Consider the following 17,873-nt stretch of genomic DNA (forward strand, 5'->3'; position numbering starts at 1 on the left):
AGTACTGAATACCATCTGATAAGACCACAACCGAGACTCAGCGATGCTCCGTGTTCTGCACTGAAAGGCGATGATGTCATCACTGTGTGCTGTGATGCAACGAGGGGTTAAAACACGTATGTTTCAGGACTGCTGGCAGGGTTTTGAAATCTCCCCTCACCAGCGTATAAATCACTGTCATTACATTCAATGTTGAAGAGTTTTGCACTTTTCATTTGTTCAACTCCAGGCAGCCTCCTCTTCCTCCTCCTCTTTCTCCTTCTTCTTCTTCTCCTCTGCCGCCAGCCTCATGTTTCTACACAGAGCTGCCCGTGAGTCACGCCACGCTGCTCTCTCATTGGTCGGGTGGGACGAAGGGGGGCGGTGCCCGAGGGGAATTCCCCCCCACCCCCCCAGCCCGCCCTCCTCTGGTGCGCTCGCTGATATGATCTCCTCCTCCTCCTGCTGTCACTCATTCAGCCGCGGCCTCTCCAACACACAGTCGACTGCTGTTTGTCCTCTTGGTCTTGGTCTTGGTCTTGGTCTTCATCATCATGGACGGTGAGTAGCGAGAGAAGCTCTGTTTGTTCGGTCATCTGCTTCCTTCCTTCCTTCCTTCCTTCCTTCCTTCCAGTCTTCCATCCCAGACACTGACTCAGATTCACGCTCGCTGTGACTTTCAGTTGAACTTTTTTTTTTTAAATAGTTTTCCTGCAAACAGAAGTAGAGATTTAATGTCGGTGTCGAGCGACTCCACTTCCTCTATTGTTGCAGTGACTGACTGACTGACTGACTGACTGCAGTTGCATGTTGTTCTGCTCAGAAGCCTCCGCTTCTTTACTCACACGTGTGTCCTTGTTATTTTCTCCTCTTTCCGTCTCCAGTTCTTCTGCCATCCATGCTGGAGGACAGTCCACACCTGAGTAAGAACCTTTTACCGCTCTTTATGTGCCGAGTCCCCGGAGGTCCGAGCCCTGAGAACAGAGCCCTGCAAATGTGTGACCGTCTTTCACTTCCTCATTTTGTTTAGCGCTGCTAAGCAATGGTTGTTTAGTCAAATCAGAGATGGGTGTGTGTGTGTGTGTGTCATAGTTTGCAGCCCGCAGGCTTGAACAGCATGAATCTCAGTGACTTTGTCAAACTCGTCTTTTCCTTTTAGCTTTGTGCCAAAGTGAAAAAATGAGGAAGGCAACAAACTTGACTAACAGGACGTGTGTGTGTGTGTGTGTGTGTGTGTGTGTGTGTGTGTGTGTGTGTGTGTGTGTGTGTGTGTGTGTGTGTGTGTGTGTGCGCGCGCGCGCTCTTGTGGGCTTGTTGTCGGCCTGTCATGTCCACAAAAAAGACTCTTTTCTTTTCCTCTTGTTTCTTTTTCTTCTTGACAACGTTGTGTTGAAGCGACTGTGTGTCACCGAGACAAGACGCACTTCCCACATTGGTTTTAGTTCCTCTCTCGCACCAACAGGCGCAGCGCGCTTGAGAAGTGCAGAAAGATTGAGAATACGTGACATCTTTTACAAAAAGCCGCTGTGATTTCCCAGTGGCGGGAAGAGGCAGCAGCAGCAGCAGCAGCAGCAGCAGCAGCAGCAGCTACTGCTGCTTTAGGTTGACAACTTTCACTGGGTTGCGTCTAACAGCACCAGGCTGAGTCTTCACCAGCTGGACTGCAGCTACTGCCTGGAACCAAACCAAACCACCTTCATCAGAACTTTCTCAGCTCAGGAGCCTGAGTTTCTGGTGGATAGTGGCCAATGATTAGAGAACTGCTGCCCTCAATTGATTATTTATTATTATTATTATTATTATTATTATTATTATTATTAATAACGCGTCCTAAATGTGACAATGTACTGCTTTCTCTGCTCTGAGTTATGGACAATTGATATTTTGATCAAATCCTTAAAAAAGTATCAAAGAACGGTGAAGTTTAACGCTGTTTGAATTAAAGCGGCAGTGCATCAGTATGAGCCACTTCCTCTCAACCATCCTACAGTTTCCATGCTTCACACTTCAGTTTGTGGTCTATGGCGGTGGATGAGGAGGAGTCCCAGTAGTCTGTCACTGGTCCCCAGTGGTCCTCAAAGTCCTCCTAGAGGTCCTGGCTGGGCCACAAATACAAACAGCAAGGAAACAGAACTGATGTGTGATGCTGCCTGATGCTGCTGCCCACTGGCATGAACTAATAATAATAATAATGATGATGATGATGATGATGGAGAGGGAGCCATGTCCTCAAGTTGTCTTTGTGATGGATGAAACAAAATGCAAAGAGAGGTGTGTGTGTGTGTGTGTGTGTGTGTGTGTGTGTGTGTGTGTGTGTCCTCTCACCTCACGTCCTCTGGTCACATGGTTGACCACCACCTTCTCTGCCCTGCAGTGGCCGAGCCTCACATCCAGATCTTCGAGCAGCCCAAGCAGAGGGGAATGCGCTTCAGGTACAAGTGCGAGGGTCGCTCGGCGGGCAGCATCCCCGGGGAACACAGCTCGGACAACAACAGGACCTACCCCAGCGTGCAGGTGGGTCAGCACGCAGGTCCGCATGCCTGAAGTCGTGTTTGAGACTCTGGCTTGCAGAATATTTCAGATTTTCTTATTCTTATTCACGTTCGAAAGAACACCGGTGATCCTGGAAATGATCCCGGGTCAACCGTGATCACCGTGATCGCCGTTCACCGGAGGAAGCCTGTGGGTCACATCACGGCAGCAGGAAACCCACTCAGAGCCTCGAAGCAGCGGTCCAGCGCCGAGCATTAAAGCGTCTTCTCCCCACTCCACAGATTCTCAACTGCTGCGGCAAAGGCAAAGTGCGAGTTTACCTGGTGACCAAGAACGAGCCGTACAGGCCTCACCCGCACGACCTGGTGGGCAAAGACTGCAAGGACGGATTCTACGAGGCCGAGTTCGGGCCGGACCGCAGAGTCATCCCGTGAGTTCTCCTCCCTCCGCTCCCGTCGCTGGCCTCGCTGCTGACGCCCTAATGAGCAACACAGTACGATGCAACCAGGACCAGGAGAAAAACCAGAAGCTGCCACCTTGTTTGCAGGGGAAAGAGCAGCAAAGCTTTCATGCTTGGATTCTTGGAGCAAATGTTGCAAGTTGTTCAGCTTTGGACTTCCAGAGCTGCTGGTTGGACTCACTGCATATTTGTCTCACAATATGCGCCGATGAGCAAAGCAGTATGGGAATTCCCCCGGTGACATCATGCATGTTTGTGCGTGCGAGCGAGCGTGTGTGTGTGTCTGTGTGTGTGTGTGTGTCTGAACCAGAGTGTAAAAGAATCAGTGTGTCTTTGTTTAGCTGACTTTGTCACCACTGAACTCCGGCCAATCAGCTTCCTGGGTCTTCACAGCTGCGGCCAATCATTAACGAGCTGTCCTGCAGCTCTGGTCAGAGAGTGTGTGTGTGTGTGTGTGTGTGTGTGTGTGTGATTGCCTGACCTGTGTGTTTGCTGCCGCCAGTGCTTCCTGGCACAGGTGCGGCTCTTATCTCTGTGTGTGGAGGCTTCCCGGCAGCCCCGCCCCCTCCGCCAGTTGCTCGTCGCCAACACGTGTCTGCTGTTGTTGTCGTCTGCAGCTTCCAGAACCTGGGCATCCAGTGTGTGAGGAGGAGGGAAGTGAAGGACGCCATCCTGCAGAGGGTCACCAGAGGGATCAACCCCTTCAACGGTCAGAACCTTCACACTGCTTCTGGTCCTGCTGCTTCAAATGTACTGGCCCCGGGTATTTTTCATGTTGGTCATGAAACACGATGACAATATGATGACAATATGATGCTGTTTGGAGAAATCTATCGGATTCAATTTTCAATTCAGCTCTCAAGAATCATTCATGGCTTTATTTCTTGGTCTTCTTGCATTTTGCTTTTGAAATATTTAATATGTCAAAGAATGAAGACAAGAGTCCTTCTGCTGCGTTTCCAAAGAGCATCAGCGGCTTTTTTTTTCCCCCCTCCGCCGTCCAAATGTAACCAACCGGGTGCCGTCTCCTTGTATCTTGGTCAACGTGTTACTGAGCAACCATCGAGTGTGGGTCCAGGCTTGTCATCAACCACCGGTTTGTCCAGCACGGACAGACGCAAAAGGAAGCAGGTCAACGTCGTCAGAGTGCAAACGCTTTCTGGCCAGTTTGTGGAATATTTCGAGTCCGTAAATATCCCAGAGTGGCGCCTCCACTCAGTCCGATCCCGACGCGTCCCCCCCCCTCCCCCCGTTTGTCTTCTATCGCTGCTGTTGTGCTCTCTGACTGAACGGAAGGTGTCTGGGCCGCTGTTGCAGCTCTCTGACAGACGGACAGACAGACGGACAGACAGACGGACGGACGGACGGACGGACTCGGAGGCAGACTGACACACTGCCGCTCTCGTGTACAAACAGGCGTTGGGCTACTTCCCCATTCTTGGTCACAGTTGCTCAATTGAGCAGAGCGCAGGATGCCACGTGAGAGCTGGGAATGCAGGATTCATTACAGGCGGGGGGGAGGGGGAGGGGGAGGGAGGCGGAGGGAGGCGGAGGGGCTTCCCCAGCCCTCACAGATGATGATAGCAGTCGGCTCCGCTGCTTTACAGCACTGAAAGAGCCTGAGGCCGTGTGTGGAGCGGCTTCACTGCTGTCAAACTCTCCCAGGTCCTCCGTGTTGGGACTGAGTTCAAACTTCCTGCTGCTCAGCCTCGGCGTCCACATGTGGAGCCTCTCTGGCTGCTGGAAGCAGCTTCCGGCAGCTTCCAGCAGCTTCCGGCAGACACCACTGGCAGAGACACCGAGCTTCTCGTGCACGTTTCTGTTTCAGCGTCGCTGCTGTGTGATTTCACAATGTTTTCATGCTTGTGGTTCAGAGACCATTTACTGACAATGCTAACCGCTGCAGTTTACCTCAGGAAGCCGTTTCCTGTTTTAAAAAAAAAAAAAAGCAAAACGTGTCAGTAGAGTTTGTTGCGTTTTGCCCCCCTTAAGGGCCGAATTAAAAACCACATGTGGCCCCAGGGCCATAGTTTGCCCACCCCTGGACGAGAGGCTGCCATGCGCCTGGAGCAGCACAGCTCAGTGCCACATTTTACATTTTCAACCGAGTGTGTGTGTGTGTGTGTTGTCCTCAAGTGGGAGTTTAACACTGTGTGTAGTTTGATACTGCCAAGCACCGCGCTGCTGCGTGAATGGAGGGGAACTGTTGTTCCACTGCTCGTCGTCGCCGACCGCTGCTCGGCCAATCACGCGGAAGCAGCGCGGTGAGTGCGCTCAGGCACGTAGCCGTGGTGCGGCTGACTCGCCGAGTGACATCAGAAAGAGGATTGAGTGACTGTGAGGGCCTCCTGCTGGTTGTCAGGCGGTCGCTGGGACCTTCAGTCACAGCCTCACACACAGGGCAGGAAGTAGCAGGAAGTAGCAGGAAGTAGCGGGCACCTGTTCAGACTGGACAGCAGCACTGACCCCTGACTGTGTTCAGCAATGTGTGTGTGTGTGTGTGTGTGTGTGTGTGTGTGTGTGTGTGTGTGTATCACTGTGTTAATGTCGGGCTTCCCTCCGCTGACCAGAGCAACTACTGACAGTCAGTGGCCTGTAGTTTGTCAGGCTGAGGTGGTGAGGTGGATTTCAGAGACGGCCTTTGACAGAGTGAGACCCTACTGGTGAAACTCATAATGACATCATGTGGGCCCTTCAATGACATCATAGGTCAGGCCAGAAAATATCTCTTCATCTCTGGTGATTCATGTCAGCCAGTTTCTATTCTCTGTTTGGGTTCGTCAGTATCATTATTAGTATCATTATTAGCGTTATTATTCTTGACTTGACTCAGTTCTGGTGTGTTTTGACGCAACCACTCAATGTTTGTGTTGCACATCCCACCCCACGACCGAACTCTGAACAGCACCAACATGTGGAAGAGGGTGGAGCTCCCGTTCATTCACAGTGAGGTGTGTGGTGACGCTGTGGACGCTGCCCTTCCAGTCTTCTTCAGGTCAGCTGATGGTCTGAAGGAAGGTGATGGAAACGCAGCCGGTAGCAGTGAGGAGAGCAGTGGGTGCCGGACGGAGCGGGGATGAGTGGAGCAGAGGCACAGAGCATGTTGGAGATACATCCAGGTGTTGAGAGGGTTTGGACGTGCACAGTGGAGGCACTGTGTGAGCGGCAGGAGGAAGAGGAAGAGGAAGAGCACAGAGGTGGTGAAAGAGGATGAAGTCAGTTGGTGTGAGAGAAGAGGATGCAGAGGACACGGTGAGACGGAGGCAGGCGATTGGCTGTGGCCACCGCCAAAAGGGAACAGTGGAAAGGAGAAGAAGATCCAGTCGCCAGTGGGCCAGTTTCTCTGTCCAGTGCTGAGCGTTGGTGTTGGTGGCCTCGCTCTTCCTCATCACCACACCGTGACTCTGCTGAAGGAGCCACATGCTGCAGTTACATTGTGACTCTGCTGGGAGGCGCTGTGATGACTCCCATTGGAAGGTCTTCCACACTCACGCAGGAGCTGAAGAGCCTGATGGAGCTGAAGAGTCTGATGGAGATGAAGAGCCTGATGGAGGTGAAGAGCCTGATGGAGGTGAAGACCCTGATGACCCTGATGGAGATGAAGAGCCTGATGGAGCTGAAGAGCCTGATGGAGCTGAAGACCCTGATGGAGATGAAGACCCTGATGGATCGTGAAGAGCCTGATGGAGCTGCTGAATGCAGAGCATCCAGCAGGGTTTGAGTGAGTCAGCCAGTGGAGAAGCTGCGGTTTGAAGATTAGCACCTGACTCCTCCTCTTTCTCACTCTCACGTTCCACTGTCGCACCACTCAGCCTCAAGACCACCCACCCTCTACCGCCCCCCCCCAAAACCACCCACACACACCCACACACACACACACACACTCACCACAAGCCGAGTGCTCTGGACCTGCAGCTGCACCTTGCTGCAACTTTGGCTCCCTGGCCTCCTTTCAGTCTTGAACTAGCGCACTGTTAGCGTCTCACTGGAGCTCTCAGCTCCTCCCTGCACCTGTCGGCTCTGTGTAGTCTTGTAGTCCGGATCACACCGACCCAGACCGAGACCTTCTCAAGACTCCAGGAGGTGGAGGTGGAGACCAGAGTAGACGTCTGGTGGCCTCCTGCAGCTCACCAACATGATGACAATTCCAAGAGCAGATCATAGTTGGATGTTGCTGTATTCTATATCTATATATCTATATCTATATCTATATCTATATCTTTTTTTCTAGATGTAAACCAGACATGGGCAAACTATGGCCCGGGGGCCGTATGCGGCCTATTCATCTTTTTAATCCGGCCCACCAAACTTGAAGAAATGCTATTAATAGTCAGTAATTCATAAGATTGTGTGACATATTGTAATGTGATAATTAGAATTGTTCCCGTGAAAATGGCATCCGTTTGTTCTGCAGCTCTCCTGTCGTTGAGATTATTTCACCGGCACGAATCCCATTCGTCCCACGGACGCTTTTGCCCTTTTTGTTTTGTTTTTTTTTCCCCAATTTCTTGCCTTTACTGCTGCGGCGTCCGGCGTCGGCTCGAGACGGCTGACGGCAACACTGAACGTGACGCGGCGAAACTCACCGCCGCTGTATTTGCATCAACGGGCCTGCGAGTGGCGAGCAGGAAAAGCAGCGCGTTGCAGTGACGCACTCGCTCGAGAAGATGAGGACTTTCCCCACACCTCACGTGTGCCTGCAGCGTGCTTTCACTTTGCTCCTCGGGCGTCTCCGGCCCTCCCAGAACTGCTGCTTCCCCCTGCCTGCCTCCATGCAGTCCAGAACTGTTTCAGTACCTTTCACTGCAGTCGCTCAAGGTCGCAGTGGATTCAGGCGTGAGGAGTCTTGACTTGAGTCTGAACTGAAGTTTCCTCCACCAGTGTGGTCACCTGCGCTGGGAGTCACAGCTCTCGCTTGTGTGTGAAAGCACTCACACGCGCACACACGCACACACGCAGGCAATTTTTCCGCGGGGCGGTGATGTCAGCGAGCGTCACTGTGGTGGCAGCCTGTAGGCAGGCAGCAGCAGGGAGAGCCAGTGGGCAGATGTGAAAGCCCAGCGTGTGCTGCTGCTGCGGCGGGGGGGGGCGTCTCAGTGTGAGCGCCCACTGCTGGTGTGCCGCGTGGGTGAAGGCGCACATCTGTGACGCAGGAAGCATCCAAAGCTGAGGTTGAGCGACGGCCCACGGAATGCGATGCGTTCACTGAGTGGCGCTGAGAGGACGGCGGTGCAGCCTGAGAGGGCCTGCACTTCCCCTACAGCCAGGGCACTGCGAGGCACCTGGTAGTTTGGTAGTTTTTCAAACGACAAGATGACGATTGAGCTTTCCGCTGGCTGAGGAGTTTTTCATGAGCGGGGGGGGGGGGACAATGCAGTTTCTGAGAACACCTGCTACATGTTTCTGATGCTTTAGCTGCAACACAGTCAGTCAGGCAGTTGCAGTGAGCTGCAGTGAGTTGCAGTGAGTTGCAGTGAACTGCAGTGAGTTGCAGTTCACTGCAGTGAGTTGCAGTGAGCTGCAGTGAACTGCAGTGAGCTGCAGTGAGTTGCAGTGAGCTGCAGTGAACTGCGGTGAGCTGCAGTGAACTGCAGTGAACTGCAGTGAGTTGCAGTGAGCTGCAGTGAGCTGCAGTGAGCTGCAGTGAGCTGCAGTGAGTTGCAGTGAGCTGCAGTGGCACCAGGCCAGATGCGATCAGCCAATCCAATCTCATCATATTTAGCAATTATGCAAAGTAGTTGTTTTTACCTAAAGAAATACTATTTTTTCTTTGAGTAAATTATTAATTCCATCAATGTGAGATTTTAATGATACGTCGCTGGTTGATAAACATCCACTGTTGTCCATTGAGTTCAAGTTCAAGACAACAACCAAGATGAACTTGCTCTGCATTTGGCCGCCTCTTCGGGCTGAGTCTTCATCCAGCAGTGGGTTTCTCCTGACAGTGACGTCCTCACCGTCGCCTGCAGCTCCACCAGCTCCGCTCTCCTTTCAAAATCCTCCACCAGTATTCTCAACATGTGCTTTTGAAGCGTCGGGACCAACGCGTCCGTCGAGCAAAACGTCATTGTTTTTCTTCCCCAGCACTGCCAGTTGTGTGTGTCTCTCTCTCTTTCTCTCTCTTGATGCTCTCTGTTCTGCATGAGTGTGTGCGACGGTGACACCTGTTGTGCATCTGTGTGACCTCAGTTCCACGCGAGCAGCTGCTGCAGGCGGAAGAGTACGACTTGAACGTGGTGCGGCTGTGCATTCAGGTCTTCCTGCAGGACGACAGCGGCCAGTGCACCCGAGCCCTCAGCCCCGTCGTCACCAACCCCATCTATGACAACAGTGAGTGCCCCTGCCAGTCTGTGTGTGTGTGTGTGTGTGTGTGTGTGTGTGTGTGTGTGTGTGTGTGGTGCTTCTTTCTCGTGTCTGGTGTCGTTCCTCTCACAAGCTGAGAAAGAGGAAGTTCTTTTATACACGGCACCCCTCCGAGAACAGCGTTACCATGGAGCACTTCCTCTTTTCGCAGCCCGCACGTGACCCGTCGCTCACAGCAGATAAGGCCAAAAAGAGTGGTTTGAAACTGGGCCAAGCTCACACGTACTCGCATCTGTAAATGCATCGGGCGCCGCGCGGTCCTGGGAAGATTGTCTCCAGAATGCAGTGCGACCTGTCCTGACAGCGGTGCCGCTGTAACGCTGCCACTGTTTGTTTCTGCACCATCAGGGGCGCCCAACACAGCAGAGCTGCGCATCTGCCGGGTCAACAGGAACAGCGGCTCTGTCAAAGGAGGAGATGAAATCTTCCTGCTGTGCGACAAGGTCCAGAAAGGTAGCAGTCCACCGGTGTGGTTCCGGAACCTTGTTGAGCCTGCCTCACTGCTTCCCGCTGTCGTCTCTCCGCCTACTGGAACTCTTTCCCTCCACGAGTCCTCGCTTGTCCTTCAGATACTCTCCATACTCGGAGGTTGATTCTTGTCTTCCCGTCCTCTCCGTGTCCTTCAGACGACATTGAGGTGAGGTTCTTCTCGTCGGACGGTTGGGAGGCCAAAGGCTCCTTCTCCCAGGCGGACGTCCACCGCCAGGTCGCCATTGTGTTCAAGACGCCGGCCTATTACGACACCAGCATCATGGAGTCGCTCACCATCCACATGCAGCTGCGCAGACCTTCCGACCAGGAAGTCAGCGAACCGATGGATTTCAGATACCTGCCTGACGACAAAGGTGAGTCGCAACACTCACTCGCTAGGTTTGACTTTGATAATTCTCTCATATTTCTTTGTGGGGTTTTTTTTATGTGAAACAATAATGTTGTTTTTTTTTATATATTTCTTTCAAAACGACCGTTTCTCCAACGGATTCAAAAATGTTGAGATGTTTGTTCATGTTTTTCTAGATCCATATGGCTACAATGAGAAGAAACGCAGAAGAGAGAACCTGATGAGGATGTCGGCTTTGTCAAGTAAGAGAGAAATAATCCACTCTGGTGTGGAACACTCTGAGACAGTCGTGAACAAAACGTGTCTGTCCAACTGGAACTGGTGCAACATCTCTGTCTGTACTGAGCGGGCCTGTGTTTGGCTTCCTGCAGGCGGTTCCTTCCCCGGCCTGATCATGAACAGGCCCAAGGCCGTGCCGCAGAGCACGCTGTCCTCCATGCGCAAAGGTAAGCGGCTCCATCAAGGAGTTCACGATTTAAACCACGAGTCGAGCTAATCCCATGGCAACACTCAGACCTTGCAGTCAACACCGCCTGCGTCAACTCAGCAGCAACTCTGCACCCGGAGTGAGCTCATCACGATGTAGCTTGAGGCTAAAACCACCTTTTTTCCTTGCAGACCACGGCAACATGTACCTGAGACAACAACCAGGAGCCGCACTGCAGCAGCAACAAGCCGCCATGTTCAGCCAGCAGTACCAGCAAGGCCCACAGAACATAATGATGGCCGGCCAGGCACACAATGTACCAGTCAGCCAGTCCTGGGTGAACCCCAACCCAGCGCTGTCCATGGAAACGGTCAAGATCAACCAGTCTGGCCCCAGCAGTCACCTGCCTCGTGCCACCACTAGCAGGCAGCAGCAGCAGCAGCAGCAGCAGCAGCAGCAGCAGCACAACCATGGATCTGCTTTCCCCAGCAACTTTGAGAGTCATGCGCTACCTCAGCTCTCCATCGGGGACCTGCAGTGCTTGGACACCGTCCCCCAGGCCGTTGAGATGAAGAGCCAAGTCCTCTTCCAGGCGCTTCCCCAGAGGGAGGAGCTGCTCTCTGACGCCTCCAGCCAGAACCAGAACCAGAATCAGGCTTTCCACACCGTGTGGCCCAACTTCACCGCCGTCAATCCGCTCCAGAGTACATTCAACGGTGCCGTGCCCGGGGGCGGAGGAGGCGCGCAGGGCCTGGCCGCTTTCCAGTACGTGGACGGAGTTGAAGACGATGAGTTCATCAAGGGCCTGGTGGGAGGAGCTTCTCAAAGCGGCTTTCAACTGAAGCAGGAGCCCCAAAGCAGCAACAGCAGCAGCAGCAGCAGCAGCAGGATGGTGCAGGAGACTCTGGCTCCACTCATGCTGTCGCCCAGGGAGAACCAGGGAAACACCTACATCGACCTGGTCCCTCGAACCATCAGCAACGGCAGTCACATGGACCCAGGCAGGCAAGATGCCAGCCAACCTCTGAAGAATCTGCAAGGCCCATTCTCACACAACAGCATGGCACCTCAGGCCCACTTCCAATCGCTGGCTGACTGGATCAAAGCCAACCGACACCCAGAGTAGAGTCAGCAGGTGCCTGGCGAGCTTCAGAGGAGTGCTCGGTGTGACTGAGCCACGCAGCGCCAGTGTCAGCGAAGCTCCTGGCCGAGGTGGCGTCTTCAGGAGACACCGGGGTGGACTTCAGAGTGGTGCCGCCCACTTTCAGCAAGCCAGCCCGGCTAAAACGTCACTGCAACAACAATTTGGCCATTCAGTCGCATTGGAGACTGGAAATAAACGGTCTCGTCCAACTGTCTGTGTAATATTTCACTTCAAATAATATGTAAAGGTATCTGTTATCATTTGCGGCTCTGAAGATCCATCCCGGATGGCGAGGGCAAGGCTGGGGAGCAATTAGACACAATACAGGGATCTCAGAAGCTGGACAAGAACCAACGCACCCACAATTCTTAGCGAGTTTGCACTAGAACCATTTTGGGCCAAACCTTAAATTTGATTGAGCAGCTTCATTATTGGTCTATTGTGACGTCCCCCAGATGAGCACTGAGCACTGCTGTGCCCAAGTGCTGAGAAAAATCAGAAATGCAGGAGGAGGAGGAGGAGGAGGATGATGATGATGATGATGATGATGATGATGATGATGATGATGTGTGAGGTGGCAGGAAGGTGTCAGAGGCCTTGCTGTTGCTTTCCAAAGGGAGGAAGGTTGTGATGAATGGAGACTTCTTCCTCTCTCCGGTGGTTCCACTGGCAGCCGGTCAGTCCAGGTCCACTGGGTCCTTCTATTGTAAAGTTGGGAGCTTGGGAGGAGACTTTAGTTTCTATTCAGCTGAATGTTTGTTTGTTTGTTTGTTTGTTTTTTTTGGCATTACACTGTTTGGCTTATACAAAATGTATTTTTTGTTTGTTTGTTGTGTTGCTGTTGGATGCACTCTGTACATACATGTTAGCCATAGTTGAGAGTTGCAGTCGCTGAAACACTCAAGACGTGGCGAGGTACTTACATTTCCATTGAGGAAGTTAAAGGAAGCGCAATGATTGCTGCTTCCTGTGTAATGACTATGTCATAGCAGCCATCTCGTGTGTAATTCACAGTTCTCAGAGCAGTTCCTCCACGTGTTCAAACACAGCTTTGGCTTTTTCTGTTCTCTTTGTCGTTTCCTCCATTTTCACGATGGCATCATTTTATTGTGCATTGTTTTGTTTCAAGGAGACATTGTGTGAACAAACGCTGGCTTGCAGTTTCAAATCTGTTACCTCTCGCTTGTTGCCACTGTTGACGCGTCAATGAAATTCTATATTTTGATTGATACTTTGTAAAAAAAAAACAAAAAAAAAAACAAAAGTGCTATGTTAATACATGTGCAGTCATTAATAAATGGACTCTTTTATTCTGCATCATTTGTCACTCCGTCACTCGTTGGAAATCTTTTTCCATCCATTCAATCGTTTTCTACAGCTGCAAGTCGGCCTCATAGAAAGACAAACATTCTCACTGGAACCCATCAGTTTCAGTTGTCCTCCATCCATCCATCCATCCATCCATCCATCCATCCATGTGATGGAGTGAGCGAGTGAGTGAGTGAGGGAGAAGCAGACAGAGAGATAGAGAAGCTAGCTGACACACAGCCACCGCATGCTAACTCCAAGCAGCAAGGCTCCGGGATTGAAGCCACAACCGTTCTAGTAGCAGCACCACTGCAGCCACCTCACTGTTCACTGGATATCACAATGGCTTCCATTCACACCACACCCAGGGAGCCTGTCTTACTGCACAGCAACTGTATTTAGCATTTTCCAGGAGCGGAATAATCATGAAGGTTGATAGGGAGACTAAAAAACATTATTATTATTATTATTATTATTATTATTATTATTATTATTATTATCATTATTATTATTATTATCATTATTATTATTATTGTTGTTATTGTTGTTGTTGGTAGTATAATTAGATGCAAGAGCTGGAGAGAAAAGACCACAAGGTTGACATCAGGCGTATGCCTGTAGAGTGGAGGTGGGGGGGTGTGGGGAGGTGGGGGGGGGCAGAACAGCAGTTACAAGAGTTGTTTTTTGATTTCATGTGAGTTGTGTGTTTTTGTTGGCAGGTGCCCTCAGTAGGACAGAAGTCAGATCAAATCAAGGATGCAAGAGACTCCCCTCGTCACTTCCTGTTGTTTGTGTCACACATTTACTGCGAAATCTTCACTGGCACACGGTTTCATGTGAAACGTGATTTGATTGAGATGCATGCGAACCGACTCCGACCTCAAAGCTTCAGCGTCCCGGTGCAGTAACAAAAGACGCATCACTCCACTCAAAATACACTGGAAGACATAACGAGGGAGTGATGTAGAAAAACATGCAGGAGGTTTAAAGGAACCGAGAGTGAAAACATTCCCTCAATAACTGCCACCTGGCTGTCAAGGCAGGAACTCACTACTTTCAATAAATGAAATTATTAGAGCCGTAAAGAATTGGCCTGAATCTCCAACACTGCAGGAGCGGCTAGAGGTCCCTGGACCCTACCCTGGACCCTACTGGGTGACTACTGGACCCTACCTGGTCACTGCTGGACCCTACTGGGTCATACTGGGTCACTGCTGGACCCTACCTGGTCACTGCTGGACCCTACTGGGTCATACTGGGTCACTGCTGGACCCTACCTGGTCACTGTTGGACCCTACCTGGTCACTGCTGGACCCTACTGGGTCACTGCCACTGAGTCATGAGATAAAGTACATCCATGTTAAGTTGGTGTCAACTGTCAGGGAACCCCAACAGACACACAGCGTCACCGCACAGTGGGCCTCATGGCTGAGACTTGGTGAGGTCACACTTTAACCCTGAAGGTCACCTGCTAGTATTGTCAGCGTGCACGCAACTGAAGTGGCTGTGCTTTGGTCATGACGTCGGCTGAAGTGTGGAGCAGATGTGTGGAGTGTCAGTAGGTTGACAATAAATCATATCTTCGACTGATAAAGACTTCACAATGCGTCAGCACTTTTCGAACTTTCTGGCCACAACAGGGCGGTGACGGTGAGTTAGGGGAAAACTCTGAGTTCTACCTCACTGACGTGACTCTGGTGAGTCCTTGGATGTAGATACCAAGGAATCCAGGATGTGAGGCGCCGAAGATATTTTCTCTTGTACGAGATGGTGATGGCGGTGACATTGTGATGTGTGGCTTCCTTCCTGTCGCACCGTCGCTACACCACAATCAACCCCCTTTTACAGGATTCTCTACACGTTTGCACGAGTCTGTTGTTTGGGCTCACGGGTCCGCTTTTCATCGGAACCGTCAAATAGACGCCTGTGGTTTTGATTCAGGCGTGTTTCTGCTCAGAAATCCTGATAGCTGCTGTTTCACTGTAACACCATGCTGCATGTAAAATGTCCTTAAGTTTCAAATGAAACACTCAAGCATGTGTTTGCTGTGCTTATGGATCTGTTGTGTTATCATATTTATCCATCATTTGGATTCGTTATAATGAACCATCGCTGATGGGAGAACGCAGAAGAAGATTTTCCACCTCGAAGTTCGCATTTTTAGCTTTATTTGTGCATTGGTTACCGAACAGAAACAGCAGTGGTCCGTGGAGGTTTTAATGGCGCTGGAAACCAAACAACTTGAGAAGCATTGAGAGATGTCAGAGAGCAGCGTGAACACCGGGCTAGCAGACGCTGCTGGCAGCCAGCATGATGAACCTCACACGCAGCTCACCAGGTTCAAACATCTCATTCATTTTCTCACAGCGGGCAGACTCATGGCAGGGTAGACATAACCTTCAGGTATTTCCCAGGAGAAAAGAAAATTCCAAGCAGACCATCAGCGAGCCGCCTGGCATCTTTGAGCAGAAGCAAGTCAACCAATCCGCTTCCACAGTCACCACAGCTGTGGCTGGTGAGGGAGCAGGAGCAGGAGCAGGAGATCAGTGTGGACCAAACCCCTGCTAACTGATGGATCTAGCTTAGGCATGGACAAGCTGCGGCCCATTAGGCTTTTTTAATCCGGCCCACCAAACTCAAAGAAATGATATTAATAGTCAGTAATAAAGTAGCTGTAGTTTTCAGGGTCATTTCAATAAAGAGCCAAACACCCTGGTGGTTCTGGGTGGTTCTAGGAGGTCCTAGGAGGTTCTAGGTGGTCCTAAGACACTGATTTGGTTGCAACTTTGCTTTGCTTCATTTTCCATTGACATTAAAGCAACATTTTTTTCTCCATATCCCATGATATGGAGAAAAACGGTGTGCCATCTCCCCCTCTGGCACACTGTAGACCCCACTGCAGACCCCAGTGTAGACCCCAGTGTAGACCCCAGTGTAGACCCCACTGTAGACCAGCAGTCCAACACCTCTGGTCTGGCAGCTTGTCTGAATGGCCTGCATGAAGCGTTGAGGGAGTTGTGGTCTCCACAGTGTGAAGTGCTGGCTCTGTCTGACTGCACGCTCAACGTGCGGCCTGAAGATAATAGTATTGCCTCTGCAGCCTCGACTGACTTGACACTCACTCACAGATCAGGTTCATGAACAAACAAGTGAAGTCAATGACACAGCTGTTGACTGAGTGTCCTCTCCTCTGTCTCTGAGCACCGGTCCCAGATGTGCAGCAGTGTGCTGGAACAAGGCGAGGCAGACCAGTTCAGCCACTCTGCTGTTTCCAGTAAGACTCTGCCCCTGTTGCTCTGGCTCCACCTCCTCTCTCTCGCTCTCTCCGTCTCTCCCTCTCTCTCTCTCACGCTAACGAAGTGACGACACTCTGACTCTTCCTCCTTGCACTCACTCACTTTCTCACTCTCACTCTCTCAGCGGAATGAGAGTCAATGCGTTCCACAAAATGAGCCGCGAGACTAAAAATAGTTTGCGTGTATGTTTTAGACACTAACTGCACTTTCTGCAGTGTAATAAAGTGCAGTTGTTATAAATAGAGTGCACAAAAAGGCCCCACTTTGTACAAAAATGTACCTTAACAACGTCTAACAAAAAATACGAGGTCTCCAGCCTGACAGAAAAGCCACTAAAAATGGCTCCGCCCCACTTTTCAAAATTCATCCGCTCAAACGTGATGTTTTGGAGCCCTTTATGATGTCACAGAGGGAACTCCAGCAGCACCGATATCTCCTCCAGGTTGACGATGTCAACGCCATGCAGGTGTTCTGACCCGTGAGACTCCTCCCTTTTATCTCCAACTCCATGTGAAAACGTTCAGAACCAAACTGACCCCCAGAGGAAAAGCGATTGATTTGCTTTGGACAGGAATGTGTTTTGTGTGTGAGGGTCATGTATGTACTGTTCTCCCAGGAACCTCTGGAGGCTTCTGGATGAGCAGCCATGAGAGGCTCGCTGCTCCACTGGAGAACGCAGCTTGTCAATGGTCAGATAGAGCTCGCAATGCAACAGAAGGAGTCGAGGGACTTTTATTTTCTCAAACCTGAATGACTTTTTATGTTTTTCCATTCTGTGAGATCACCGAGCGACTCCATGCTTGTAGGTCCGTGCGTGAAACTGTTATTACCGTCATATTCCTGAGAGCAATTTCCCTGATCCTACAATTTGCAAACTTCCTGTAGCACATTTTAATTACAGGTCTGGCAGCGACACGGCCGCCCGCGCAGGAGCCGGCTCATGTGTGAGAGCAGGGAAAGTCCCCCCACGGTGAGTGTGTGATTGTTAAATAGAATGGAGGTGGTGGTGGTGGTGGAGGTGGTGAATTCACGTCGCTGCCTCCCGATGGCAGGTTGTGTCACCTCAAAGAGGGAGATGCCTGCCGTGTGTAGACTGCTGGAGCTGTCATTGTGACGAGGAGGATATTTTAAGAATAAAAAAAAATATTAAAGAGATTCAAGGCCCAATCAAAAAATGTAAATCATTCATTCAATCAAATCATTTCTTTTGATTCCAACAACTTAAAAATCGTTTCAGGTGCGCCATCATCTCATCAGCAAATTGTAGTGTGGTTTATATATACAGCACATGCGACGGTAGTTGAACAACTTCAAAATCAGTGACAGGAAAAGTATATCAGAGCAATAGAAGAGGAGAGACGTTGTGCAGGAGAGAGGCCAGCTGAGACGGTTTGGAGCTGACCAGAGCAGGGACAGTGGACTCCAGTGGACTCCAGTGGACGACGCTGAGGGGTGGAGGTGCCAGGCAGGAGGCCCAGCGGAAGAGCAAAGAGGAGGTCTGCGGGTGTCGTCGACCGTGACGTGAAGCTGGTTGGTGTGAGAGAAGAGGAAGCAGAGAACAG

At 51.1% G+C, this 17,873-nt stretch overlaps 2 protein-coding genes across 7 annotated transcripts in view; one reads left to right on the forward strand and one right to left on the reverse strand.

Annotated features, from left to right (window-relative positions):
* The window catches only part of xpo1b (exportin 1 (CRM1 homolog, yeast) b), a 155,004-nt gene that overhangs the window by 85,487 nt on the left and 51,644 nt on the right, over positions 1-17,873 (reverse strand). The window lies entirely within an intron of this gene.
* On the forward strand, positions 384-13,024 carry rel (v-rel avian reticuloendotheliosis viral oncogene homolog). Its single transcript, XM_076016718.1, has 11 exons — positions 384-540; positions 864-902; positions 2,354-2,493; positions 2,754-2,902; positions 3,550-3,641; positions 9,122-9,262; positions 9,644-9,748; positions 9,922-10,140; positions 10,313-10,378; positions 10,508-10,582; positions 10,755-13,024. The coding sequence occupies exons 1-11, from the start codon at positions 534-536 to the stop codon at positions 11,687-11,689; spliced, it is 1,968 nt and encodes a 655-aa protein (XP_075872833.1). The 5' UTR covers positions 384-533; the 3' UTR covers positions 11,690-13,024.

This window comes from Nelusetta ayraudi, unplaced genomic scaffold (assembly GCF_046127955.1).
Source record: "Nelusetta ayraudi isolate G7.1 ecotype Tasmania unplaced genomic scaffold, CSIRO-AGI_Nayr_v1 ptg000235l, whole genome shotgun sequence".
Taxonomy (NCBI): domain Eukaryota; kingdom Metazoa; phylum Chordata; class Actinopteri; order Tetraodontiformes; family Monacanthidae; genus Nelusetta; species Nelusetta ayraudi.